This window comes from Astatotilapia calliptera, chromosome 10 (assembly GCF_900246225.1).
Source record: "Astatotilapia calliptera chromosome 10, fAstCal1.2, whole genome shotgun sequence".
In the NCBI taxonomy this organism is placed as follows: Eukaryota; Metazoa; Chordata; class Actinopteri; order Cichliformes; family Cichlidae; genus Astatotilapia; species Astatotilapia calliptera.
In genome coordinates, this window is record NC_039311.1 from 16218254 (window position 1) to 16241819 (window position 23566).

At 39.6% G+C, this 23566-nt stretch overlaps 1 protein-coding gene across 1 annotated transcript; it reads left to right on the forward strand.

Annotated features, from left to right (window-relative positions):
- Window positions 1-459: 459 nt before the first annotated feature.
- Window positions 460-21487, forward strand: grm5a (glutamate receptor, metabotropic 5a). Its single transcript, XM_026182345.1, has 18 exons — window positions 460-707; window positions 995-1306; window positions 1618-1751; window positions 2446-2707; window positions 3126-3240; window positions 5590-5839; window positions 10143-10378; window positions 10472-10593; window positions 10671-10795; window positions 10887-11055; window positions 12742-12868; window positions 13333-13450; window positions 13768-13954; window positions 16224-16382; window positions 16466-16591; window positions 16747-16929; window positions 17039-17208; window positions 18745-21487. Exons 2-18 carry the CDS (start codon window positions 1079-1081, stop codon window positions 19655-19657), a joined length of 3624 nt encoding a protein of 1207 aa, XP_026038130.1. The 5' UTR covers window positions 460-707; window positions 995-1078; the 3' UTR covers window positions 19658-21487.
- Window positions 21488-23566: the final 2079 nt, after the last annotated feature.

Here is a 23566-nt window from a genome sequence, read left to right on the forward strand (position 1 = left end):
TGTAGAAATAAGACCTGTGATTTAAAATTCTGCCCTAAAGCAAGAGAGGGAAAAAGCTGCAGTTGAATTCCAAGAACAATCAGTTCATCTCCTCTTCTCTTGTGGATACTGTCATTTTCCATGCAGTCCAAACTCCAGCCAGGTCTGATTTTGGAATGACGAATTTAAATTTCAAATATAAGTAAAGTATTTTTGAGATGGTGATTTGTGAATGGGCTCAAAACACAATTATTAAAACTTCTTTTTATATAATCAGAGGAAATGAACTGTTAAAAATTCAAATGAGCGGGGGCCGTCTAGTTATGCAGATTTCATCAAAAGGTGGTAACAATTAAAACAGGAAGGCACGCGAATGATCTCCCACCTCTGTTTTCCCTTCATTCACCCCTCCCCCCTTCCACACGTTTGTTTTTGTCTTTTAATAGTGCGTCTAAGTAGCTCCCCTGTAGAAGAATTCCATCGTTATACCTTCTGTTGTTGCTCCATGCTTTCCACTGTTTTGGTGGAGGAGGAGGAGGTAAAGGAGTAGGAGGGGGGGCTGTCGTGTGCGTCAGTAAGTCAAGCATGTTCCAATAACGGGCATTATCTGCTGCTATTTGCAGTGTGCTGTAACCAGGCAGTGCGCCGCGCTTTTTATTTGTTAAAAATTGCTCCTTGGTGATGGAAACGATCTCGGAAGGAATATCATCTGCACGGGCAGAAATAAGGTAGGCTGAAGCTATCTTTTAGTTTGCTTATGCGAAGCACTCTGTGGCTGTTGATGAATTATTAAAGCAGAGGAGATTTCCGAGTTTTAAGTAGGTTGTAGTACTCCACTGAAACACCTGGCTCTATGTCAGTTTTACCCAAGTTACACGATGCATTGGCGTTTCAGCACCACAGACAGCAACTGGATGTCATAGAAAAAGTGAAAACATTTTTCATTTTCATCGTACCTAAAAATGCTGTCTGAACTTTTATGTTTTAAAATAATTCTATAATGCTTTTTGCTCAGGAATCCAACCCTTGCCCTTGGCTCTACAAGCACAAAGCCAAACGCAAAATCCTCAGCTGAACCTCAGCTATAAGTGGTCAGAAGATGGCGGGAGGTGTAACGAGGACCACGGGGATGGGACACATCCTGAAGTTGAATGTGCGGCTGTTAGCGGTGGCTGTGCTGCTGGGAACTGATGTGAGCTGGCTGGGCTTGAAAGACCAGGTTGGGGTCAATGCCCAGAACAACGAGAGAAGGGTATTGGCACATATCCCTGGTGATATCATCATAGGAGCTCTGTTCTCTGTCCACCACCAACCACCTGCAGATAAGGTACATTTTGATGTGTTTATGTGCATATGCTTGCACACATCTCAGTGTAACCCTTTAAAGTCTGAGTCATAAAATAAACGCCAGAAAATGTAAATTTTGCAAAACAGGAGTGGTTATTGAACCTTCTGACAATTAAAACAAATAAAATATTAATATTTGCATATATGAGTTTTAATTTGTATCATATTTGCTCCATCGTGCATTTGTTATTTTTTTTGTTTGCAATTTATTGATAAAAAAGGGGGAAATCATACACTAGGCGTTAAGGGGGTTAGTGTCACAAATGTAAATGATCCATCTGTGCTGATCAGGTCCATGAGCGAAAGTGTGGTGCGGTCCGTGAGCAGTACGGGATCCAGAGAGTGGAAGCCATGATGCACACTCTGGACCGAATTAATGCAGACCCCACCATCCTTCCCAACATCAGCCTGGGCTGCGAGATCAGGTCAGCACTGACAGAGCTCACTGTGTTGTCCTTTTGTTTTAGCAGGACATTGTTGTCAGCCTTACACAATATTTACACAATGAAGAATTTTTATTCAACTGATGGTTTGGCTTACAGACTGGTTCATTATGAGATCAATTATAATATTATATTAAACACAGAAAGATATTTTAAGAAGGCTTCTAAACTTTGGTTGCTTTAAATGAATAGACAGTATCAAAGTACATGGGGGAGATGTTTATAGGCATCAGAGGAGAACCAAGCAAACTTTCAAATAGACTCTGAAGATGGCTGAGTGCAAGCAAGTGAACCGTAGCTGGAGGAATTGAGCCACAAAAGCAGCATGACAGGTAAGGGTAGACTGTAGTTTCTTTTGAAGTAAATGCAGTATTTAAAAGCAACATTTTGAAGTCATCAGCAAGTCTGCTTGTGATGACCTGCTTGTGTTTCCTGACACAGCTCATGGAAAACAAAGTGGGAATTTTGTACTATAAAGACCTTAAAAGACACTGATCTGCTCTGATTAGCGCAGACTTCCTAAACATTGAATTCCAGACTTCTGAGGAATTTTGAAATTGTCTTTGTGTAGTGGTTTCCTCAAAATCACTGAAGCACAGACTGTACAATCCTCACCTCATGTTCCCATAATTCCTGCCAAAACAGTGTGATTGCTAACTCAGTCTTTCTACACCAGGGATTCGTGCTGGCACTCTGCCGTGGCACTGGAACAGAGTATTGAGTTTATTCGGGACACACTAGTGTCCAGCGACGAGGAGGAGAGCCAGGGCAGATGCACGGCAGAAGGAGGGAGCATGCTTCTTCAGGGGAAGAAGCCTATTGTGGGACTTATTGGACCAGGTTCCAGCTCTGTGGCCATCCAGGTGCAAAATCTCCTCCAGCTCTTCAACATCCCACAGATAGCTTACTCAGCCACCAGCATGGATCTCAGTGACAAGGTAAGGCTAGTCAACAAACTCGCTAACAACAGAGCTGCAAACTTTAAATCCACACTGAATAACAAAGCAGTAAGCATGTCCTCATCAAAGTGTGAGGACATGCGTGGCAAGTGTGGCAGGGAAGAAAAACAAAACAAAAAACAGTTAGTGCTTTGAGTTTTTTTGTTTTTGTTTTGATAAAAAGGAATTTCATGTAAAATACAAAAACACAAACCAATCTAAAAACTTCAGCTTGGTTTACATCATGTTTGATAAAACGTGATCTCAATTTTGAGAATCTGCTTTTAAGCTAGCGCACAGCGATGGGTATGGTGTAAAGATTATAAGGGATGAATATGCAAACTAGTAGACGAGCTGTTGCATGCAGATAAGCCAGCTAAACTGCCAGACTGGTGATCATGTAAATTCCTTCCAACAGAGCCTGTATAAATATTTCATGAGAGTAGTACCATCAGATATGCAACAGGCCAGAGCAATGGTGGACATTGTCAAGAGATACAACTGGAGCTACGTGTCTGCAATACACACTGAAGGTAAGACTGTGTATGTCAGAGTGTTAGAGTTTTTTCTGTTATTCTGCTTTATTCTGTTCCTGCCAAAGACCACATATATACATACAGGTACAGCTCTTTTCCAGTTGCATCTGAAGAATCTATTTTAAAGCGTTTTAGTCATCAGGAAGCACGTGACTCCCCATTCATTCATCTGATTCAAGCATTTTTAAGTTTACCTGTGAGGGGGTGTAAAAAAAAAAGCACAACACACAACAAAAGGAGCTTAGCTGTATATATCGAAAAATTCAAAAAGCCTTGTGATGCAATAATTCTGAAATGTGCTTTTGTCTTTACATCCACGCCTACAAACGTATCAATGTGCATTTTTTAGGCAAATTCATTGTCTGTTAATGTACAACTGATCATTAAAAAAATATAAATTGATCACTGTCACAAGCTTTGAACTGTTTGTGTATCAGGCTGCGTTGTCCCCTGATTTCATTAATGCTTAAGTTTCTTCCTAACATTCTTACAGCAGGTATATAACTTTACTTAATGTTCCAGCAATAAAGTAATAAACGTTCATATTTATTGTTGTCCTCTGGCGACAATGACATACCAGGCTGCGATGCACAACACTCCCCAAAAAGCAAACGTCAGTGTAACAAACATTAACTAATCACAAGAAAATATACTCCGAATGCATCACTCTTATCTTTATTCAAAAGAGTTTCCATATATTTACTGCCTCTTTTATAATGTCTCAGTGGCTCCAGGACATACAATTCTGAAATAAATCGCTCTTAAGTGCCAGATTTAGGCAGGATTGTTCCTTTTTTCTTCTTCTTCTTTTTTTTTTTTTTTTGTATAATTACCAATCTACTGTAGGGGAGGATTTAAAGTAAGTGTGTTTTGCATGCTGAATTTTCTTCTCCAAAGTAGTCTGATGTTTACACTACATCTATTCTTCTAGCATTTTTTAACATGTAGTCCACAATGGGGGTTATCCAGCTGACTTTCTATTTCTTATTTCATGAATGTAATTACATGTGTAATTACATGTGTACACTTCGATTTTTTCCTATGTATGTGTGTGTGTATGTGTGTACATATATATATATATATATATATATATATATATATATATATATATATATATATATATATATATATATATATATATATACATATATATATATATAAATAATATTCATCCTTGGTTGTCTTTACTTTTAAATATCTGTGAAATGGAGTGAGCTTTGATTATTAGTCTTTTAAAAGTTAGACTCTCAGACCCATGGAAGGTTAACCAGTTTCTTGGAAAGTTAGAACAAACACAGAGAAACATTAAAGAGTATAAAGCAATTTTAGTGTATATAAAATACAGCATCACTAGTATGAATGGCAGAGAATTTAATAATTTCTAAAGCACAGAAAATCAATTTAAAACTGTTGCTGCTGCCACTCAAGAACGCAAGCAACGTTACTCATGTGTAGTGATAGAAAAAAATATTTCAAATAGTGTCAGAGGGAGAGCATCCTCGCGAAGCATGAGAAAGTAGGTGACCTGATTTCTAGCAAAAACAGAAAAGTTTAACCCCTGACAATTCCTGTAATTGGGGGGGAAATGTACCAGATTCCCAAGTGCTGCGCTGGCATTACGCAAGTGTTCATACATTCATCTGTATCTGTGTCAGCACACTAAAAACAATTGGGCTAAGCAGTAAATGTGTTAGAAACATCACAATGAAGATGCTGAAGCAATTGTTGTACAGTAATGTGAACAAAATTGTTGGAAAAGTCAGAGATAAATTTGAAATTTAGATGAGAATGATACACAAGCTGGAAAGGATGTGCAGCAGGTTCGGATGATTAAGGACAGAGATGGAAATGTACTAACATGTGAAGAGAGTTTGCTGAGAAGATGGTGGGAGTACTTTTAAAGCTGATGAATAAAATGTCACAGGGAGGAGGACAGATGGAAGATAGTCAGTGAAGCAGGAAGCGCAGAAGATTAGTAAGAAAAAAGTGACTGCAGTTATGAAGAGGATGAGGAATGGAAAAAATGCTGGCACCATTTTGGAGGTGTGGAGATGTCTAAGAGAGATGACAGTGGACTTTTTGGCCAGATCTTTAAACACAATCCTGTAGAATGCCTCAGGAATGGAGAAGAAGTGTACTGGTAGCAATTTTCAAGAACTGGGGTAATGTGACGATGAAGACTTGCGCATGTATTGCAGGAGGATGTTCAAAGAGTTGTTGTGTCAGAGGAGGATGCTTGGGATAAGAAGCAGTCAAAAGAAGAAGAAGTTAGCAACAACTATTTAACAGACCCCCAGCTTTTATGTTTTTATGAACACCATTGCATTCATGTGGTTACCTCCGCAGGTAATTATGGTGAGAGCGGTATGGAGGCATTTAAAGACATGGCAGCAAAAGAAGGGATCTGCATTGCCCACTCTGACAAGATATACAGCAATGCAGGGGAGCAAAGCTTTGACAAGCTTTTGCAGAAACTCAGAGGCCATCTACCCAAAGCCAGGGTTGTGGCTTGCTTCTGTGAGGGCATGACAGTCCGAGGGATACTGATGGCCATGAGACGACAACGCCTAGTGGGAGAGTTCGTCCTCGTCGGAAGGTGAGTGGCGACTTCTGGTATGTAGGATTCTTTAGACTGCATTTCTTAACTGTTGGAGTTTTTGCTGTTATCAGAAGCTGTTAAATCCTCTTAGTATCATGTGCTACTTGCCAATACAGATTTTCTTCTGATATCCACCATCAAGAGAAGATTGTTGATTTGTTGTCTTCCTGTCATCATCACCAACATCATCATTATCCTTGCTATCATCAGTGTTTTCATTGCATCCATCAACATCATGGAATCAAAGGTATTTTTTTTACATCTTTTTTGCACATTTTTAGTTCAGTTGTGAATATATTAACATTTATTAAATTTCAATTACTACTGCTACTGCAGCTCCATATAGAGAAAAAGGTAACAGAGCCATACATTATTATTATTATTATTATTATTATTATTATTATTATTATTATTATAGCTGTCACAACAGTAAATAGTGCCAGACCAACGTATTCCAGTTACTCTGTTTCCCTTTTATAAGAAAATCTGAGTAGTCTAATCATTAGATAAAGCATTGTTTTCCTGATGTCCAGTATGTTAAAACATAGTCATCATTATAAGAGATCTCGCACCATACCACATCAAATCTGCTCTTGTGGCCTATGTTTAATGCATAGATCATTCTAACGATACGTTAAATGAAGAAACTGTCAAAGATTGTGAAAACCGAGCAGGGAGGAAAGCATTCAGTTAGATACACAAGGGGAGAAAACAAGCAGAAAGAGGTGGTTGATTTAGCAGGAGGTTTCACTCTCTCCGAGAATAACATGTTTTATTTTAAGGTTTAGCTCTCTGGCTCGCTCTTGTCCCTGGTGGTCTATAAATGCCTTTCCTCATTAGGGGCCACATATGTAGGCTGTCGCTCAAATCTGACAGCAGGAAACATAAAATAACCTTGAACTACATATTGCAAAACACTGTGTTCTACCATCTATGTTATCCATACAGAGCTTTCAGGTAGCTGTGCTGTTGAAATGTGCTCATTATTAAAACTTGTGCTTAATTTGTTAAGATGTCCCTCATTATGAGGGTGACTAGATTCGAAACGTACTGCGGAGGTGTCAGATTTGTCTCCAGTTGTTTTTGATGCATTCATGCAAGCATTAATGAGCACGCGTTTTATGAGTTCTGTCCTTCAGTGATGTGTATTTAACATCACTCAACATTTTTCTTGCATTTCTTGTTAGCTGCCTCCACAAACGATCATTTTCATTAGCTTGAAAGATCTGTCACCTTGCAGTACATGCCTAGACTGGATGCTTTTAAATTGAGGTACTTAAGCCTGTTTTATACAGCTGCATCTGATCAGCAGCCAAACTGAGCTCATGTAGATAGATATCTATGGATAAATGAAAATGTATCACATTTGTATATAAAGGCAAAAGGTTATATAAGTACACTCCCTATTTTTAGTCACATTAGTGGTCTAGAAGTGGGAATGTCAACTATGTTGGATGGGTGTACTGTTGGATGAATTTCAAAATAATTTAATAAGTTAATGGCCACTGTTTGAGGTTGACCTGTGTCTTGCTCTTCATTTAGATAGATTAGCTTTTACATTTTACAGAGCTGATTCTGGCCTGTAGTTTTTGCCATTTGAAATGTTACTTTATATACCCTCTGGTTTAGCTTCAGTTTAAAGTTTTGTGGTTTGATTAGTAATCGTGTTGTGACTATTTATGCTTTGAGGATTTAGAGTTTGTGTTATTAATATTTGATTCTTTGTGTTTGGTTTACTTTTGCCCTCCCTTCTAGTTTCTTGGATCTTTTTGTCAAGTCTTTCTCTCTGTTTGTGATTCTGTGTTTGGTCCCTCGTGTGCCACATGCTTATGCCTGAGTTTGGATTTTCCAGTTTGGGCCATTTTTAGTCTTTGAACCAAATAAAAGGTTATTTTTCATTTATTTTGTTTTGTCTGCATATTCCTCTTTGCCCACTCATGACACACACGCTCCATCAGTTCCTTTACAAAGCGCTCCAACTAATCACTTGGAGTTTTTAGTGTTAGCATAGCAACCCAACCCCCGACTGGCTTCTCACCTGCAAATTGGTGTGATGCATTGGACTGGTTGTTTGTGGGACGAGTGTTTTTTTTTTTCTTTTGGTCAGACAGCTGGTTTGGAATTTTTTTTTTTTTTTTTTGTATGTGTGTTTTGTTAAATTTTCAGATTTTAGATATGGGAACGTTTGTGGCCTCAAGTTTGTTTTATAGAAGTGAGGAGTTCTAAAGTATTTCCTCATAAAAATCTGCTCATACATGTATTTTAAAGTGAAATAAGAAAACGATGTGTGTTCACACGTATCTGTGTGTGTGTATGTGTGTCTGTGGATGCACATCCTTGCACGTTTATGTGAGTCTTCAGGCTGTAGGTGGTGTAGCAACATGCTGCATACAGCATATTGCCCTCCAAGGTCGATGTGTGGGTTTTAGAGCTCTCGTTCAAGTGTGATTCAAACTATCCAGAGTCAAAGCCCTCCATGCTTTTCATATCCATTTCTGCCTTTTTCATGCCAGTGTACCATTTCTGTACTTGCTTCTCTAAGGATGAGTTATGAAATGATCTCCTACCTCACTCTCATAAAAAAAAAAAAAAATCCACCCACACTACTGTTGTGTAACTCCAGCTCGGTTAGCGAAGTTTTCAAAAATGACTTCTTTTTTTCAGTTAGAAGAGTGCAATTGTTTGTGTCAGTGAAGTGTGCATTTTTACATGTATGCACATGCGTGGATGTGTAATCACCCTTCTTTTTTTTTTTTTGCCTTTTTTCTGACTGTAGACAAGTATCCAGAGGGAGAGATAATAATAGATGGGAGTAGAAGTCTTTTCAAGCAGTTCACTGATAGATATAGCTTATTGACTCCAAGACCTCTGTGTTTTTCAAAAAACACCACATCAGATGTGCAGACACTGCAGTCTGCTGATGTTTGTTTGGAGTTTATTCGGCGGTGGATTTTTTTTTTTAAGAAAAAGGACCTTTAAGGTCCTTCGCCAAACAAAAATAAATATTTTCTGTCATAATTTTGAGTTCCAATATACTATGAACCTTGACAGTTAGATTTAAAGGAATAGTAACAGATTGGTGCAGAGATGCAAGTTGTTAAAATCTGAGAAATTAATTAAAGAATAAAATAGGGAAATAAAAAAACAAAAACAATAGAAAATGCTTAAAACAAATGCTTTATTTTTTAGAACTTTGTAAGTCTTGTGTTGGCTTATCTGAGTCATCATTGTAAATGTTATTCTCATTTCAGTCATTCATTTATGAAGACACCTCTGGTCTCTTCCAGTCTGAGCAATTGTGTGCCAATAAATTATTATCAACACAACAGCTTTTCAGCAAAAAAAAAAAAAAATAATAATAATCCATCGTGAATTCAGTGTTATGTTACTTTCTAAATCCACTACAAGATATCTGCAAGCAGTGAGGAGGGGGAAGCAGTTCAACACTGCATAGTTGCCATGGCAACACGATCTGATCATGTTAAAAGCATAGATGCAAGCGCTCATAGGAAAACATATGAATGCTTATTGCAACACTGACCCAGATTTATTTTTGAGGCAAACTCGGAAGGAGTGTGAATCTATAGAACAAGTTTAGGAAAATATATTAATAACAGAAGTAAAATATGATCACGTTTCTTGTTTTTGGGCTTCGCAGATAATTTCCTTCAGCTGTGACAGTCTCAGAAATCTAAAAAGCAATTTCAGAAGTTTCTTGATTCCTGGTGTGATGATTGTATTTGTCAGTTTTGCTGAAAATTGGAAAATATTTGTTACCTGTGAAATAAGATGCCTCTTGCCCTTGGGCAGCTTTTGAAAAATCCATATAAAAATCCATATATATTTATAGGTAGGTAGGGGTTGAAAAGCATTACTTGGCAGAAAAGCACCAGGGTTCTATATCGCTGACATTCACACTCGATTTCCAGGTTCGCTGTACTAATGTGTTTAAGGCATAATTCTTATCTGATAGTCCTGAATGGTGCTTTAAAGAGATGTCTCTTTTACAGTTTGCAGTGTAGCCCTTTTCAATTTGTTTCTCTGGTGTAAAGTGTCAAGTTTTCCAGCTGTGCTTAACAGATAACAGGCAATAACAAGTTTTTAGCAAATCTTGCTGTGTGCACTACACCCTTTGAATGCTTTCTGGGAACTAGCTGTCCCACTAGCTATGTTTTTATATACTTTATACTCACATTTATAAGCCAAAAAATGAAATAAAAAGAATAAATAATAAAAATAAATAATGAAGCAAATAATTTAAAAAATAATAATTTTCTAATTTTCCCTTCCTCCTGTCCAGCGATGGCTGGGCTGACAGGTATGATGTGACTAATGGCTACCAGAAGGAAGCAGCCGGGGGAATCACTATAAAGTTAAAGTCGGCGTATGTGACCTGGTTTGATGATTACTACCTGAACCTGAAGCCTGACGCTAACCTGAGGAACCCCTGGTTCCCCGAGTTCTGGCAGCACCGCTTCCAGTGCAGGTTGAAGGGACATCCACAGGAGAGCACTGCTTACAACCGCACTTGCACTTGTTAGTAAAACACCTACTTAGACACTTTTAACGAATCAGTAAAATACTATCATTACAAGGGTTTTCTATTGTCTATCTCCTTTCTGTCCACAGGGAGAGAGTCTCTGCGGCATCAATATGCTCAAGACACCAAGATGGGCTTTGTCATAAATGCCATTTATTCGATGGCTTATGGCCTACATGCCATGCAACAAGCACTTTGTCCAGGATATAAGGTATGAGGACTGATAGAAAACATTTAAGTGCTTTCACATCAGTTATGACAGCAGTGACATCACTTTCTCTTCCACAGGGTTTGTGTGAGAGCATGCGTCCCATTGATGGTCGCAAGCTGCTAGATTTCCTGATGAAAACCAACTTTACTGGTGTATCTGGGGAGGCCATCCTCTTTGACCAGAATGGAGACTCACCCGGCAGGTAAGGCCTGAGATGGCAAAGGCAGAAAAAAGGGGGCAGGAAAAGCATAAATTGCTGTTTAATGTGTGTTTGTATTGCATGCTTGCCTCAGGTATGAAATCATGAACTTCAAGCAGACAGGTGAAGATGAATACGCTTACATCCATGTGGGAAGCTGGGATCAGGGTGGCCTAAAGATGAATGATGAAGAAATCTGGAGCAACAACAGTGAAATCATCCAGTCAGTCTGCTCTGAGCCCTGCCAGAAGGCACAGATTAAGGTACGAACCCGTTCAGCGCACTCAAGGGCCAGAGTTACACCTCTAAGGTTTAATACTCAAAATTTTAATCTATAATGTATTTGCTTTTTTTTTTTTTTTTTTTTTACAGTTTGTAGCAATAGTTGTACACACAATCGTGACAAGATCATATATCAAACCAAAAGACAATGCAAATGACTTGATTTTAATGTGTGCATCAAACTAAAGGGTGGATTATGAACATTTTCTCTTTTTGATGCCGCTCATAATTCATGATGCCATATGACCACATTTAACCACAGACCAGACAACTCGGGACAGTTATAATGAAGAAACCTTTCGAAAAAACACGACCCACACAGCAGCCTTAAATTGATCCCACGGGTTCACAATTTCTAAAACTGGTCCAGTCAGATCCTCGAGTATTCTGCCAGGGATTCAGCAAAGCTCTTTGTTCAAGCTTTTATCATCTCCCATCTGGACCTTTTTAAGCTTCCTCCAGATAATTAAAATCACGAAGAACACTGAAGTGTCCCTCTCCAGTATTTTCCCCTAAGTTCTAATATGAATCCCTCTTTACTTCTGACACCCTGTTGTTTATGTGGAGCAGTGCACAGCTACAGAAGCAGCCTGTTGGAATACCATACCACCTTTATTTATCTCAACTGTTGTGGGGAAATCGTTGTAGAGCTATGACAACATATGGCATTTTATAGGCTTGTAAGTTTTCCTGTAGTGGCTGAAAAATACATGTAGTGAAAGAAATAGAACGAGAATATGATCACCTCTCACAAGCATTTCAGATTTGCTCTTAAGTTTATGCTTGTGTTAATGATTGTTAATAACCTCCATATTGGAAAAAACAAACAGTCACCTAGAGTGGACAAGACTCAGCTGTACATCTAAAGGGTAAAGGTCACTCTTTTGAGGATGCCAGTGTTCATATTTTGGACCGGGAGTAAAAGGAGTAAATGAGGCCATGTATGTCCACTGTGAACGACCATTAACGGATAGAGAAACTGTCACCACCTACAGTGCAGTCTTGAGATTCCTACCCAGAGGCCTCAACCCCCGCTCGGATCTTGTGGTAGTGACCCATGCTTTTTTTTTCCACATCTTGGCTCATGTGGTGGGGCACATGATTAAAAGTGGTGCCACAAGGGTTTAAATACCTGGGACTTTCCACCATTTGGTTTCAGAACTGAAGAAGCTCTTCTGGATGAGAGGTGAAACGTCTTCAAGAAATTTGAGAAAGTCCAGTCGTTTTCTTTCCTTAGACTGTCATGACCTGGATGACTGGGAACCTACACAGACAGATTCCCAATCATGTTCACCCACAAAGGCAACCTACCTTCGCACTATTAGAGGATGCGGCAGAACCAAAGGAAATGGGAAACTCCGCACAAAAATTTTAGTAATTCTGATTAAAACTCCAGACCACTAACCACTAACCCTCCGCACTTCCACTTTTCCTTTTCCAGCTACACTTCTTCATATACGTGTTGCTATGGTGAGGAAAGTTTTTTGTTAATAATGAGACTCAATTACCTTCTGGACGTTTTTTTCTTCTTCATTTGCTCCCCTGGTGAACAAATTCTCATTTTCTTAGCATGTGGAGCAGTCAGAGGGTAAGATTACCTACAGGAAATTGTCATTGGAGCATTGAGACCTTTCCAGTCTTTCATACTGGTGTGTCTGTGTCTCCAGGTGATCCGTAAAGGAGAGGTGAGCTGCTGTTGGACCTGCACTCCCTGCAAAGAGAACGAGTTCGTGTTTGATGAGTACACTTGCCGAGCCTGTGAGCTTGGCTCCTGGCCCACAGATGACCTCACTGGTATGCACTACTTCATCTGTGGCACTTTCACTTACACTTACACGGTTTCCGCAGCAGTCAGAGGAGCCACGAAATCTGGGTCCACCGCAGTGACGGTGGACCACATCCGTTAACAGCCCTAGCATTCTGTACAAAGACACACTACTGCACAGAGATAGTATTCACATATAAAGAGACCTAGATCCAGATTTCTTTGTAAACTGTCCTATCATATTTTATTTCCTCTCTAGTTTGAAAAAAATATTTTTTCCTAAATTTTACACACAACAGTTACATTGTTGATGCCCACAGTGTTGCAACATGAGTGAAAATCTGTTGCTGGAGTAAGCTACAGTCTGTTGCCTGTTTCATGAAAATACATAAATACACTAGTTTTAATATTTCGTTTACAAATGCATCACATTTTTGAATGAAACTTTTCATGTTTTTTCTCTCACTAATCATGATCTCTCTGCACCCCTCAGGTTGTGAGCCAATTCCAGTGCAGTATGTCCGCTGGGGGGATCCAGAGCCCATTGCTGCTGTAGTCTTTGCCTGCCTGGGCCTCATGGCTACACTTTTTGTTACATCTGTTTTCATCAAGTAATTGGAGCCAGTATCTATACATTTAACTATGAATGCACAGGATGTTTACATACATATTCAGGACTAGCAAGGGCTAACATCAGTTTATTTTGACCTACTGTTGGTGTTTTACTGCGACTCTGTAGATGTTTTTAAAGTCTGATGTCCCTGTTTGCAACTGGTTGTTAGTGATATATGCAATACATCCTTTGCGGTATTGAATGTCTCATGCTTTTGTATGACTAACATTTAATTAGACAAAGTAAAACAGTCACTGCGGTGCTCTGCGTATCTTTTATCAGCAATGTGAATCTAGATGTTTCATTTATCTGTAGGTTTTGGGACACTCCTGTGGTCAAGTCATCCAGTCGGGAGCTCTGCTACATTATTCTGGCAGGAATATGTCTGGGCTACCTGTGTACTTTCAGTCTTATCGCAAAGCCGCACATTGTCTATTGCTACCTCCAGCGGCTGGGAATCGGACTGTCCCCTGCCATGAGCTACTCTGCTCTCGTCACCAAGGTACTTTTTCTGTTTAGTTATCAGAAGGTAGGGGAACAAGCACATAAAGTATATGCACGTTAGCGTCTTCTTTCACTTCCTATGAAACTAAGTGGGTTAAAACAGGTGCTCATTGTGTATCAGCTGCATTTGAAATCAGCTTATTCTTTTAAGCACTAAAATAGGTATTCTACAGTATTTAATTTTAAGATCAGAAATTTCAAAATCAAATTTATATGTGTACTTCTGATCACATTTTCCCTATATCACCATCCCTCTATCACTACTATACCTAGGGATGGGAATTGATAAGATTTTCACGATTCCAATTCCATTTTCGATTCTGTTTAACAATTCGATTCTTTATCGATTCTCCTATCGATTCTTGTTTTTAAAAAAGGAGAAGACACAGGTCGATTAGCTTAGAACTTTGTTTTATATCTTCTCTTTGAACAAGAAATTTAGGAGTAACCCAACTGTGAGATGTTAAGAGATCCACAGCCTATGGCTCTTCGATGGGGTGTCACGGAGTCCCCAGAAAAAAAAAATTGTGAATGTAAAATAATAAAATAAGTATTTGTCTGTAGCAATAACAAAGTATAACATAAATTATTCTGTAGCAATTACACAAGAATATCCAGTAATGTCCCTGCCTACAATTAAACACATTCACATTCACAAAATCGGGGCCATCTGCTGTGGCAAATAGATGCAAGCTTTTGACCACAAACTTAGTCACTGCTCGGTGACATTCGTCTATCCTGGCCTAAAAGGAGACGCTACCGGTAGACTGCAGCGAGAACTGGCAGCATCTGAGCCTGACTCTGTCTGTCTCTCTCATCATGGTCCCCTAAATGCAATGCAGAGTAATAGCAGGTTTTGTAATAAGGCAGATCGCGCTAACATAATATGCACTGTTAGTTGATTATTTACCTGCCGCACTAACGGGAGAGGACGTGCAAACGTTACCACTGCTGCTGGGTTGAGATTCACTAGTCCTAGGCAGCGGAATTAAAAACACGACATTCATTTAAGGTCATCGCCTGTTTTGTGAGCAAATGCTTTTGCATATTCGTAGTGTTTCCTTCCTTAAATGAAATATCTTGCAAGTTGTCCTGTTGTCATCCGTTCTCGTAAAGTATAACCAAACATTTGTGCCGCTTAGGCACCATGTTTCCTGCCAGGTACATGACGCTCTGCAACGTGGGGAATTGTTTGCAAAAATGACAAACAATTCAAATTAATTGAAACAGTGGGAACCGGTTGTCAACAAGAACCGGTTTTCGATTCCCATCCCTAACTGTACCTGTGGAATATACAGTATACTAAAGAGTGTAGTTACTGTGACAGTAATAGTTACTGTCACATTTTTTCTCACTGGCACTTTCAGTGTTTAACAACATGTTGGAATTGAGCTGCACGGTTAAGAAGTTATCAAAACAAGCCTGCAAAACGTACAACACTATATTGCCAAAGGTATACACTTCCCTGTACAAATCCTTGAATTCAGGTGTTCCAGTCACTTACATCATCACAAGTGCATAAAATCAAGCAGCTAGGCATGCAGACTGCTTCTGTGAAAGAACGGGTCGCTCTCAGTGAATTCCAGCGTTGTACCATGACAAGATGCCACCTGTGCAACAAGACTAGTTGCGAAATTTCCTCACTACTAAATATTCCACAGTTAACTGTAAACGGTATTATATGAAAGTGGTAGCAATTGAGAATGACAACAACACAGCTATGACGTGTAAGGCCATGTAAAATTGGAGTTAGTGGACACTGAGGGGCACAGTGAGCCCCCCTAACTTTCTGCAGAGTCAGTCGCTACAAACCTCCAAGCTTCATGTGGCCTTAGCTCAAGAGCAGTGCGTAGAGAGCTTCAGGGGATGGAAGACGAAATTACTCAAAGAAGATGTTTTTTCTATGAGTCCCAAATGACTGACTTTAAAGGACTTTATAATTTTGACAGAGCAAGGGCTTTCTAATTTCATTTAAATTTCTCTTTATAAACCACTTTTTATCAAACTGCTTATCTACTGTTGTAGTCTTATGTTTTCAAGCATAAATAGAATGGCAACTCTAGAGTAATGTTGGGAGAGCCACCTCCAGAGACTGAATGATAGCCAATTGTAAGAGAAGCATGGTAGAAGTTGAGGGTCTGAGTGTGGGCTGAGGTTGCTGCTGAAGAACTGGGAAGGGGATTATTGTCATGAATCAGTGCAAGATGTATTCTCCACAGTCGATGTCATTGAAGCCTGCATAACCATTTGATCTATTTTTGATCCAGACCAACCGCATAGCACGGATCCTGGCAGGCAGCAAAAAGAAGATCTGTACCAAGAAACCGCGTTTTATGTCCGCCTGCGCACAATTGGTCATCGCCTTCCTACTCATACTCTTGCAGCTGGGGATTATTGTGGCACTTCTCATCATAGAGCCACCACAGGTATGTGCGGGTTTCCTTTGTAATGTGGGGAATGGTCATATACATTTATTTATACAACTAGAGAAGCTTCTTCCTTTCTTTAGGTGATCTATGATTACCCCAGTATCCGTGAGGTGCACTTGATCTGCAATCTGACCACTCTGGGGGTGGTAGCACCGCTGGGCTACAATGGCCTGCTTATCCTCAGCTGCACCTTCTACGCCTTCAAGGTACTTCAACATAGCATTAGTCAATAATGCAAGGCTTACTAAGATTTTCGGTTACTTTTATATGTTTTTGTTACTCACTTTTCTTTCCTGTGTACTGTTCGTTTTACTTTACCACGCCCTGCTTTAAAATGTACATACTCCCTTTTCCCACACAGACTCGTAATGTACCAGCTAATTTTAATGAGGCCAAGTACATTGCCTTCACCATGTACACCACCTGTATCATCTGGTTGGCCTTTGTTCCAATTTACTTTGGCTCCAACTACAAGATCATAACCATGTGCTTTAGTGTCAGCCTCAGTGCCACAGTGGCTCTCTGCTGCATGTTTGTCCCCAAGGTAAGAAAGAAAAAAAAAACCTAAAAATCTAAAGATTTTCTGTTTGGTTTGGCACTATCCCTTTTCACACATTTTTTTACACTTCCTTCTTGCTCATTTCCATTATCAGGTCTACATCATGCTCGCCAAGCCCGAGAAAAATGTCCGCAGCGCTTTCACCACATCCACAGTTGTGCGCATGCATGTGGGCGATGCTAAGAAAGCTGCCAAATCTGGCAAATCTTCTAGCAGCATGGCCAACTTGTTTCGACGTCGTGGCTCTACGCAGGACAACATAAGGTACAAGCTGGCATTAACGTATATATATAGAGATAAAAATAAACAAACAAAGATTTTATTAACATAGCTGTGAGCCTATCAATCAATAGGTTTAACATTTTGTCTATGTTCAAGGGCTGTATCTAACATTCACACACACACTCTGATGACTGTAATATGATAAACTTGGCTTAACCTTCTAACTTGTAGACAACCCACTCTACCACCTGAGCCACATGCCCCAAGTCTACAGCATCTGGTATTTTCAGGTGATATCCCATCCAAGTACTGACTGAGCATGCTCAGGGTGGTATGGCTATGAGATGAAATGAGGTCATGTACTGTAGGACTACCTCTGTTTTGAATTTTTAAAGTGTTTCCTACTCTCCATAGCATTTAAACTAGAGTGAACTCCTTAAGTAGTGGCTTATTTTTTCCATTAGCAACTGTATAATGACGCATTGTGAGATAAAATCTTTGAATCAATTTATGTTTTTAAAATGAAAGTTATATTTAGTGCTTGCTAATTTATAATAACAAGCAATATGAGACCATATTGGCACAGTTTCCGATGATATTTTCGATAAAAAAACATAACGTTTGATAGGAGTTGCACACCACATTTGCAATGCCATAGTAAATGGCCTGTATTTGTATAGCACTTTACTTAGTCCCTATGAACCCCAAAGCACTTTACACTACATTCAGTCATCCACCCGTTCACACACTGGTAAGCTACATTGTAGCCACAGCTGCCTTGGGGCGCACTGACAGAGGCGAGGCTGCCATTGGCGCCACCAGGCCCACCACCAGTAGGCAACGGGTGAAGTGTCTTGCCCAAGGACACAACGACCGAGACTGTCCAAGCCGGGGCTCGAACCGGCAACCTTCCGATTACAAGACGAACTGCCAACTCTTGAGCCACGATCGCCCCATAGTGTACAACAAGATAAAAATATGATTGAGCTGAAGCTAAAATGGGACAGCTACAGACAGCTGGGGTGATACAGTGGATATGAGGTTTAACTAACTGCTGATTGGAGAAGAAAATACAGTCACCTTCTTTAGTTGTTTCTGTTCATGAGTCCATCAAACGATATGGAAGATCTGCTTAGATATAGTACAGCTAAGAGCACAGCCATCCACATCTCTTCTTTAAGCTTTATACATGTAGAGCAGAAGTTGTTGCAACAGGCTGAATATGAAGCCAAGAAAAACTGCTCCCAGAGCTGGGAGTATGTAACCTCATTTGGGTTACGCACTCCCAAAGGATCCCCACTGCCTTTAAGGATTTCTCTTTCGAGGAAGGATAAAAGAACATGCAAAGAGACTTAATATTACACAGCAGGCAAAAGATAGAACATAGGAGAGTAGAAATACTCGTGAGAGGAATTGGAATATGACCCTCATCATGGATTATAATAGTTTAAAAAAAACCCTGGTGTGATGTTGAAATAAATTACAGATATTTACACCAAATACTTACATATTTACTGACAACTTGCAGTATTACACCATAAGTATGAGATTACTTACTGCCATTCGTGTGATTTTCAGTTCCAATGGGAAATCAGTTACATGGACACAGAATGAGCGTGGATACAGACCAAACCTGTGGAAGAGGATGTCATTTCACGTGAAGAAAAAGGATCCAGTCGAGGCAAATCAGACAGCCATCATCAAGCCATTCTCTAAAGATGGGGATACACCAGCAGACAACGGTGTCAAGGAGCAGTACGAAGAGCCACAGCTTTCTCAGTCTTTCACCTGCACACCCTCTCAGTCACCTTTGCCCACCATCAGTCAGCATGCAGCGAAGGCGGTGTGTCATCAGGGAGGAGAGGATGCCGAGGATGCAGAAGTTTTACCCACCTATTTACCCGCTGGGGTGAGAAGAAGGGGCGGGGACAACAGCCAAGGTGTTGGTGCATTGAATGATGGAGACATTAGCATCATAGGAGTGGGTGACATTGGCATAGGGATGATTGGCGGCCAAACTCAGGGTACCACAATCATGGACCAGATCAGTAGTGTGGTTAACCGTTTCACTGCCAACATCAGTGAGCTAAATACCATGATGCTGCCAGGGGGAGCCACCGTCAGCCCACCCTCCACCACTGCTCTGCCTGCTGCTACTGCAGACACCACGGCGTGTCCACCTCAGTACCTCGCGCCCAGGAACAGACAGACACCCTCCACCGTCACCACATATGCGGAGGTAACAGCTGTCTCCAGTTTCTGCGAGAATCGACCAGCGGGTAAGATTTATGAGCACCTGGCCGGGACTTGCGTGAGTAGCAGACGGGCCAAGGATATGGAGGAGCTCATGGCTCTGACGCCTCCCTCTCCATTTAGAGACTCATCTCTGAGCTCCAATGGCAGCTCTCCCCCTTCCCTGTCCCCTGCCTCTGAGGCTGAATATGACCAGCTGCTGCTGAGACATTACAGCCAGAGCTCGTCCTCTCTTTAAACCTGCACCCCCCTCCCACAACTTATTTTCCTTTTTAAATCTTCTATCCAGGGAGTATTTTAAACTCCAAGAGACAAAACTTCCCACTGGACCAATCTCTTTGATGCCTTTCTTCATGTGGATATTATGAATGTTTAAGGTTTTTTTCAATGAACAGATGCTTATTTTCAGATTGCGACTGGGCACACCCACACATGACCTCATTGAGTACTGAAGGACTTAGAGAGGAATACCAATAGAAGGATTTAAAAAATTGGACTGAAATCAAAATAAGGGCATTTTAAAGACTTTTTACTGCTTTTCTGACATGTTTCAAACTCAGTTTTAAACTCCAAAGACAACTTTGATACGGCTATTGTTCTAGGGACTCCAGGTGTTTAGAAAAATTAAAAATTACTACAAAACCCCAACATCAAATATGATTGTGTTTTACTTGGATATTTTTCATTATCTTTTATCATTAACATAGAGAGTAAATGTGTTTTTTTATCGCTTGTTGTTGACCTTATGCACTTTTTCTACTGAAAAACTGCCCTAACATGTGATATTGTGAGACCCCGCTGGATCCAGATTGTAGGAAGAAGCAAGAAGGTATTTATGCGAAAATCAAACAATTTACTGCCAATCACAAAAGACATGAGAGCGCATTTTGTATCCTGATGCTAAACAGGGAAAAGTGGTCAAATGCTGCAAATCAGCCATCAGGTTTTTCTCTTTCTCAGTGACCTTTTTCATGTACTGAGGATCAAACACCTCCTATCCCAAGAGGACAGAAGCTTTTTATGTCTCAAGGAAGTCAGACATTTTCCCAGTGGACGCGTTCATCAGGTGTCTAACCCACAAACAGCGTTCGGACTACTTGGATGTCTTCTTTAATTCTTTGATCTAGTTGTGACTCAGTTGAATGTATAAGTTTCAAGATCTGTAGTGGACCAAACTGATCTTCCACCTCAGGATGTGTTCAGCTGTAACGTGCTGAATGACTGTCGTCATGTGGCGGATCAAAATGTCTCCAGTTTGCATGATGTCAGGATTTGTTTACACTCTCTGAGGTATGTTTGTAATGATTTACTTTTTAATATCGTAATGTCAAAATACTATTATGAATATATACAGTAGCACAGTAACAATACTAATAGTGATATTGATGTGCTTTTAAGATTAGTTTAAGGAGGAGAGAAGCAAATTTAAATTGCACCAGATTTTTCTTTCTACTAAAAAAAAGTTTTTTTTAAGCCTTGCTTTTTACTTATATGTGTGCCAGTGCATTGAATTACTTTGTGGTTATGTAAAATATGCTACTGAAAATCTTACTGTAAGCCTATTCAAATTTCTTATGCCTGAATATTTTAATTCATTTGGTATGCTTTTTTTGTTCTTCTTTTTTGTCTGCACTTTTGCCTCTCTGAGGTTTAAGGTCAAGAATAATATGGATTCATAGGTTTGCAGCTTTTCAGCTTCTAAGATGTAACTGAAGATACTGACATGGTAGCTAACATATGTCTGGTTATCAGACCTTTTTCTTTTTACTATTTCCAGTCTGGCTTCAGTCCCTATCTTCTTGTTTTGTCTGATATTTCCATACAGACAGGAATGCGTTTATGTTTTTTTGAAATGTGCAGTATGTTTTTTTAATATAAAAAAAATGTTCATGGATAGTCGCCACATATGCATGCATGCAGCTTGTACCAGTCATGCAGGTTCATTATAATATATGCCACTATTTTCTGACATGATTTAGAGAATGGTTGTCTTATGTTTTTTATCCGATTTGCAGATTTAATTCACAGCTTGGTCTTCTACTGCATTAAAGGTTTCCATTCAAAACTAGCGCTTTGTAAATTATTGTTAATAGCTCTTATTTACAATGAAGGAATGGAGAAATGCTTCATAATGAATATGACAATAGTGATTAAATTTTAATATTTAGAAAGTTGAAGTAAAATGTAATATCGCTGTATAACTCACAACTAGTACTAACAAATGGCAATCATTTTATAGGAATTTATGTTTTTATTGTCGTTTTGGTTTGGCAACTGAGTTTTTTCCACAATGTATTTTTCCTCTGGCTGACCAAATCCCTATGGTGGGTTTCTGTTCCCTACTGGATTAGGTGGCTGCTCCACAGTTTGGAGAACCAATGTTTTAATGAGTCGCATCTCTTTTTAACACTGAAAACTGGATCGTGTGCACCCTTTCTGTCAAATCATGCTGCAATACTTTAGAAACCTAAGGGAAAAGGCATTTCTAGGACGTTCTTTATTAAATAACGTGATATAATTTTGTATGCCATACACTGTAGTCCAAAAATTTATAGTGAGATTACGAGTTCAAAAGATAGTGGGCAAGGTTTATTCATAGTTGGAGCATAATAAGCTTAAAGTAAAGTAAGTAAATAAACAGCTTTCTTAGGGCTCTAACTGGCTTGCAGCCAGTCTCCACTACATTCCTAAATTTTAGTAGGAATGCAGGTTACTGTGCGTTAATTTCTTTCTGGAAGAAAAAATAAGTGATTATTCTTTATTTTCATTTAACTGTAAATGATGAGAGAATTGGGAATAATAGTGACAGTAATTCATATTCACTAATCACAGTGATTATGTGAGTGCCAGACATTTTTCAGGTATCCAAGACTCACTTCTTCTGTTCTTTACAAGGTTTGCATGCATTTGTTTATGGACAGCTTTCTTAAGGTTTAACAGCATTTTCATTGGATTGAGGTCCAGACTTGAAATGTGCAACATCTTGATTCTTTTTTTTTCCAGTTATTTTGTTGTGGATTTGCTGCTGTGCTTTGAACCATTGTCTTGGCATGAGCCAATTTCAGCAAAGCTGTCGGAGAGGTGGCCCCACATTTGACTGTAGAATGTACAGAGGAGTTTACCAAGTCCTGTGGCTGCAAAACGAGCATAAATCATCAGTCCTTAACCACCGTGCTTAACAGTTGTTATCAGGTGTTTGTGTCGATATACACGTTTTGCTTCTCTTTCATATGTGGTACCATTATGGCCAAACATCTCCACATTGATCTAACCTGTCCACAGGTTATTTTTCCTAGAGATGATTGTTCAGATGTAATTTTGCAAACCTGAGCTGTGCTGGTGTGTTCTTTTTATAACAGGACACTGGAGTAAATTCTCAACCATCTCACACTTCTGTTTAATCGGTTTTCTGTTTGATGTTTATTCAGCTGATTGAAAACTATAACTTTAATCTCAGCCAAACCGTTTAATTCAAGAACAAATAAAACACTGAATGAAAAAAAAAACAATAACATTTTGAAGTTATCATGTTTAACCTGAGTTCGCCGGCTCTAGTGAGCCTTGAACCCCCAGCTAGCTATCAAGCTAGTGGGTAACAGACGTCTCCGAAAACGTCGGAGCACTTTTGCAAATATGTGATATCTTGATAAATCGAGCAGATATTTGAAGTTTACACAGCTACATTCTTAAAAGTATCTTAAAAGTTTATTTTGTGACCCAGAAAGGGTAATATTAAAACTAAGTAGCTGTCGCCATTGCTGGAAACTGGAAATGGCTGGGCCGCAATATGAATTCTGGGATAGGTTGGGCCACGAAGGATACACCAGACCCATGCTTAAAATCTGGGGAAAAAGAGGACACATTTGTCGGCCACATATTGAAGAGCCTTTGAATCTGGACAGCCTTCGTCGCTTCGCTGTAACGTAATCAGCCTTCAAATCCGGCCTCCAGGATGCAGACTCTGAATTTGGACACAGCTTCTACTATACCAGAGACTGCTTCTTCTTCTTCTTCTTCTTCTTTGGCGTTTAACGGCAGCTGGCATCTTTGTACATTCATTGCTGCTATCTTCTGTTTCAGTCCGTTATTACACTCTTAAATCCTACTACTTATTCCTGCGTCTTTCAGGATGTTATAAAGCTTTAAA

Excerpts from the sequence above, each read along its gene's own strand:
- grm5a (XM_026182345.1), top strand. The coding sequence starts at position 1,079 with ATGGCGGGAGGTGTAACGAGGACCACGGGGATGGGACACATCCTGAAG. Across the intron at positions 2,708-3,125 it reads GCATGGATCTCAGTGACAAG|AGCCTGTATAAATATTTCAT; the intron begins GTAAGGCTAGTC and ends TCCTTCCAACAG. Across the intron at positions 11,056-12,741 it reads GCCAGAAGGCACAGATTAAG|GTGATCCGTAAAGGAGAGGT; the intron begins GTACGAACCCGT and ends CTGTGTCTCCAG.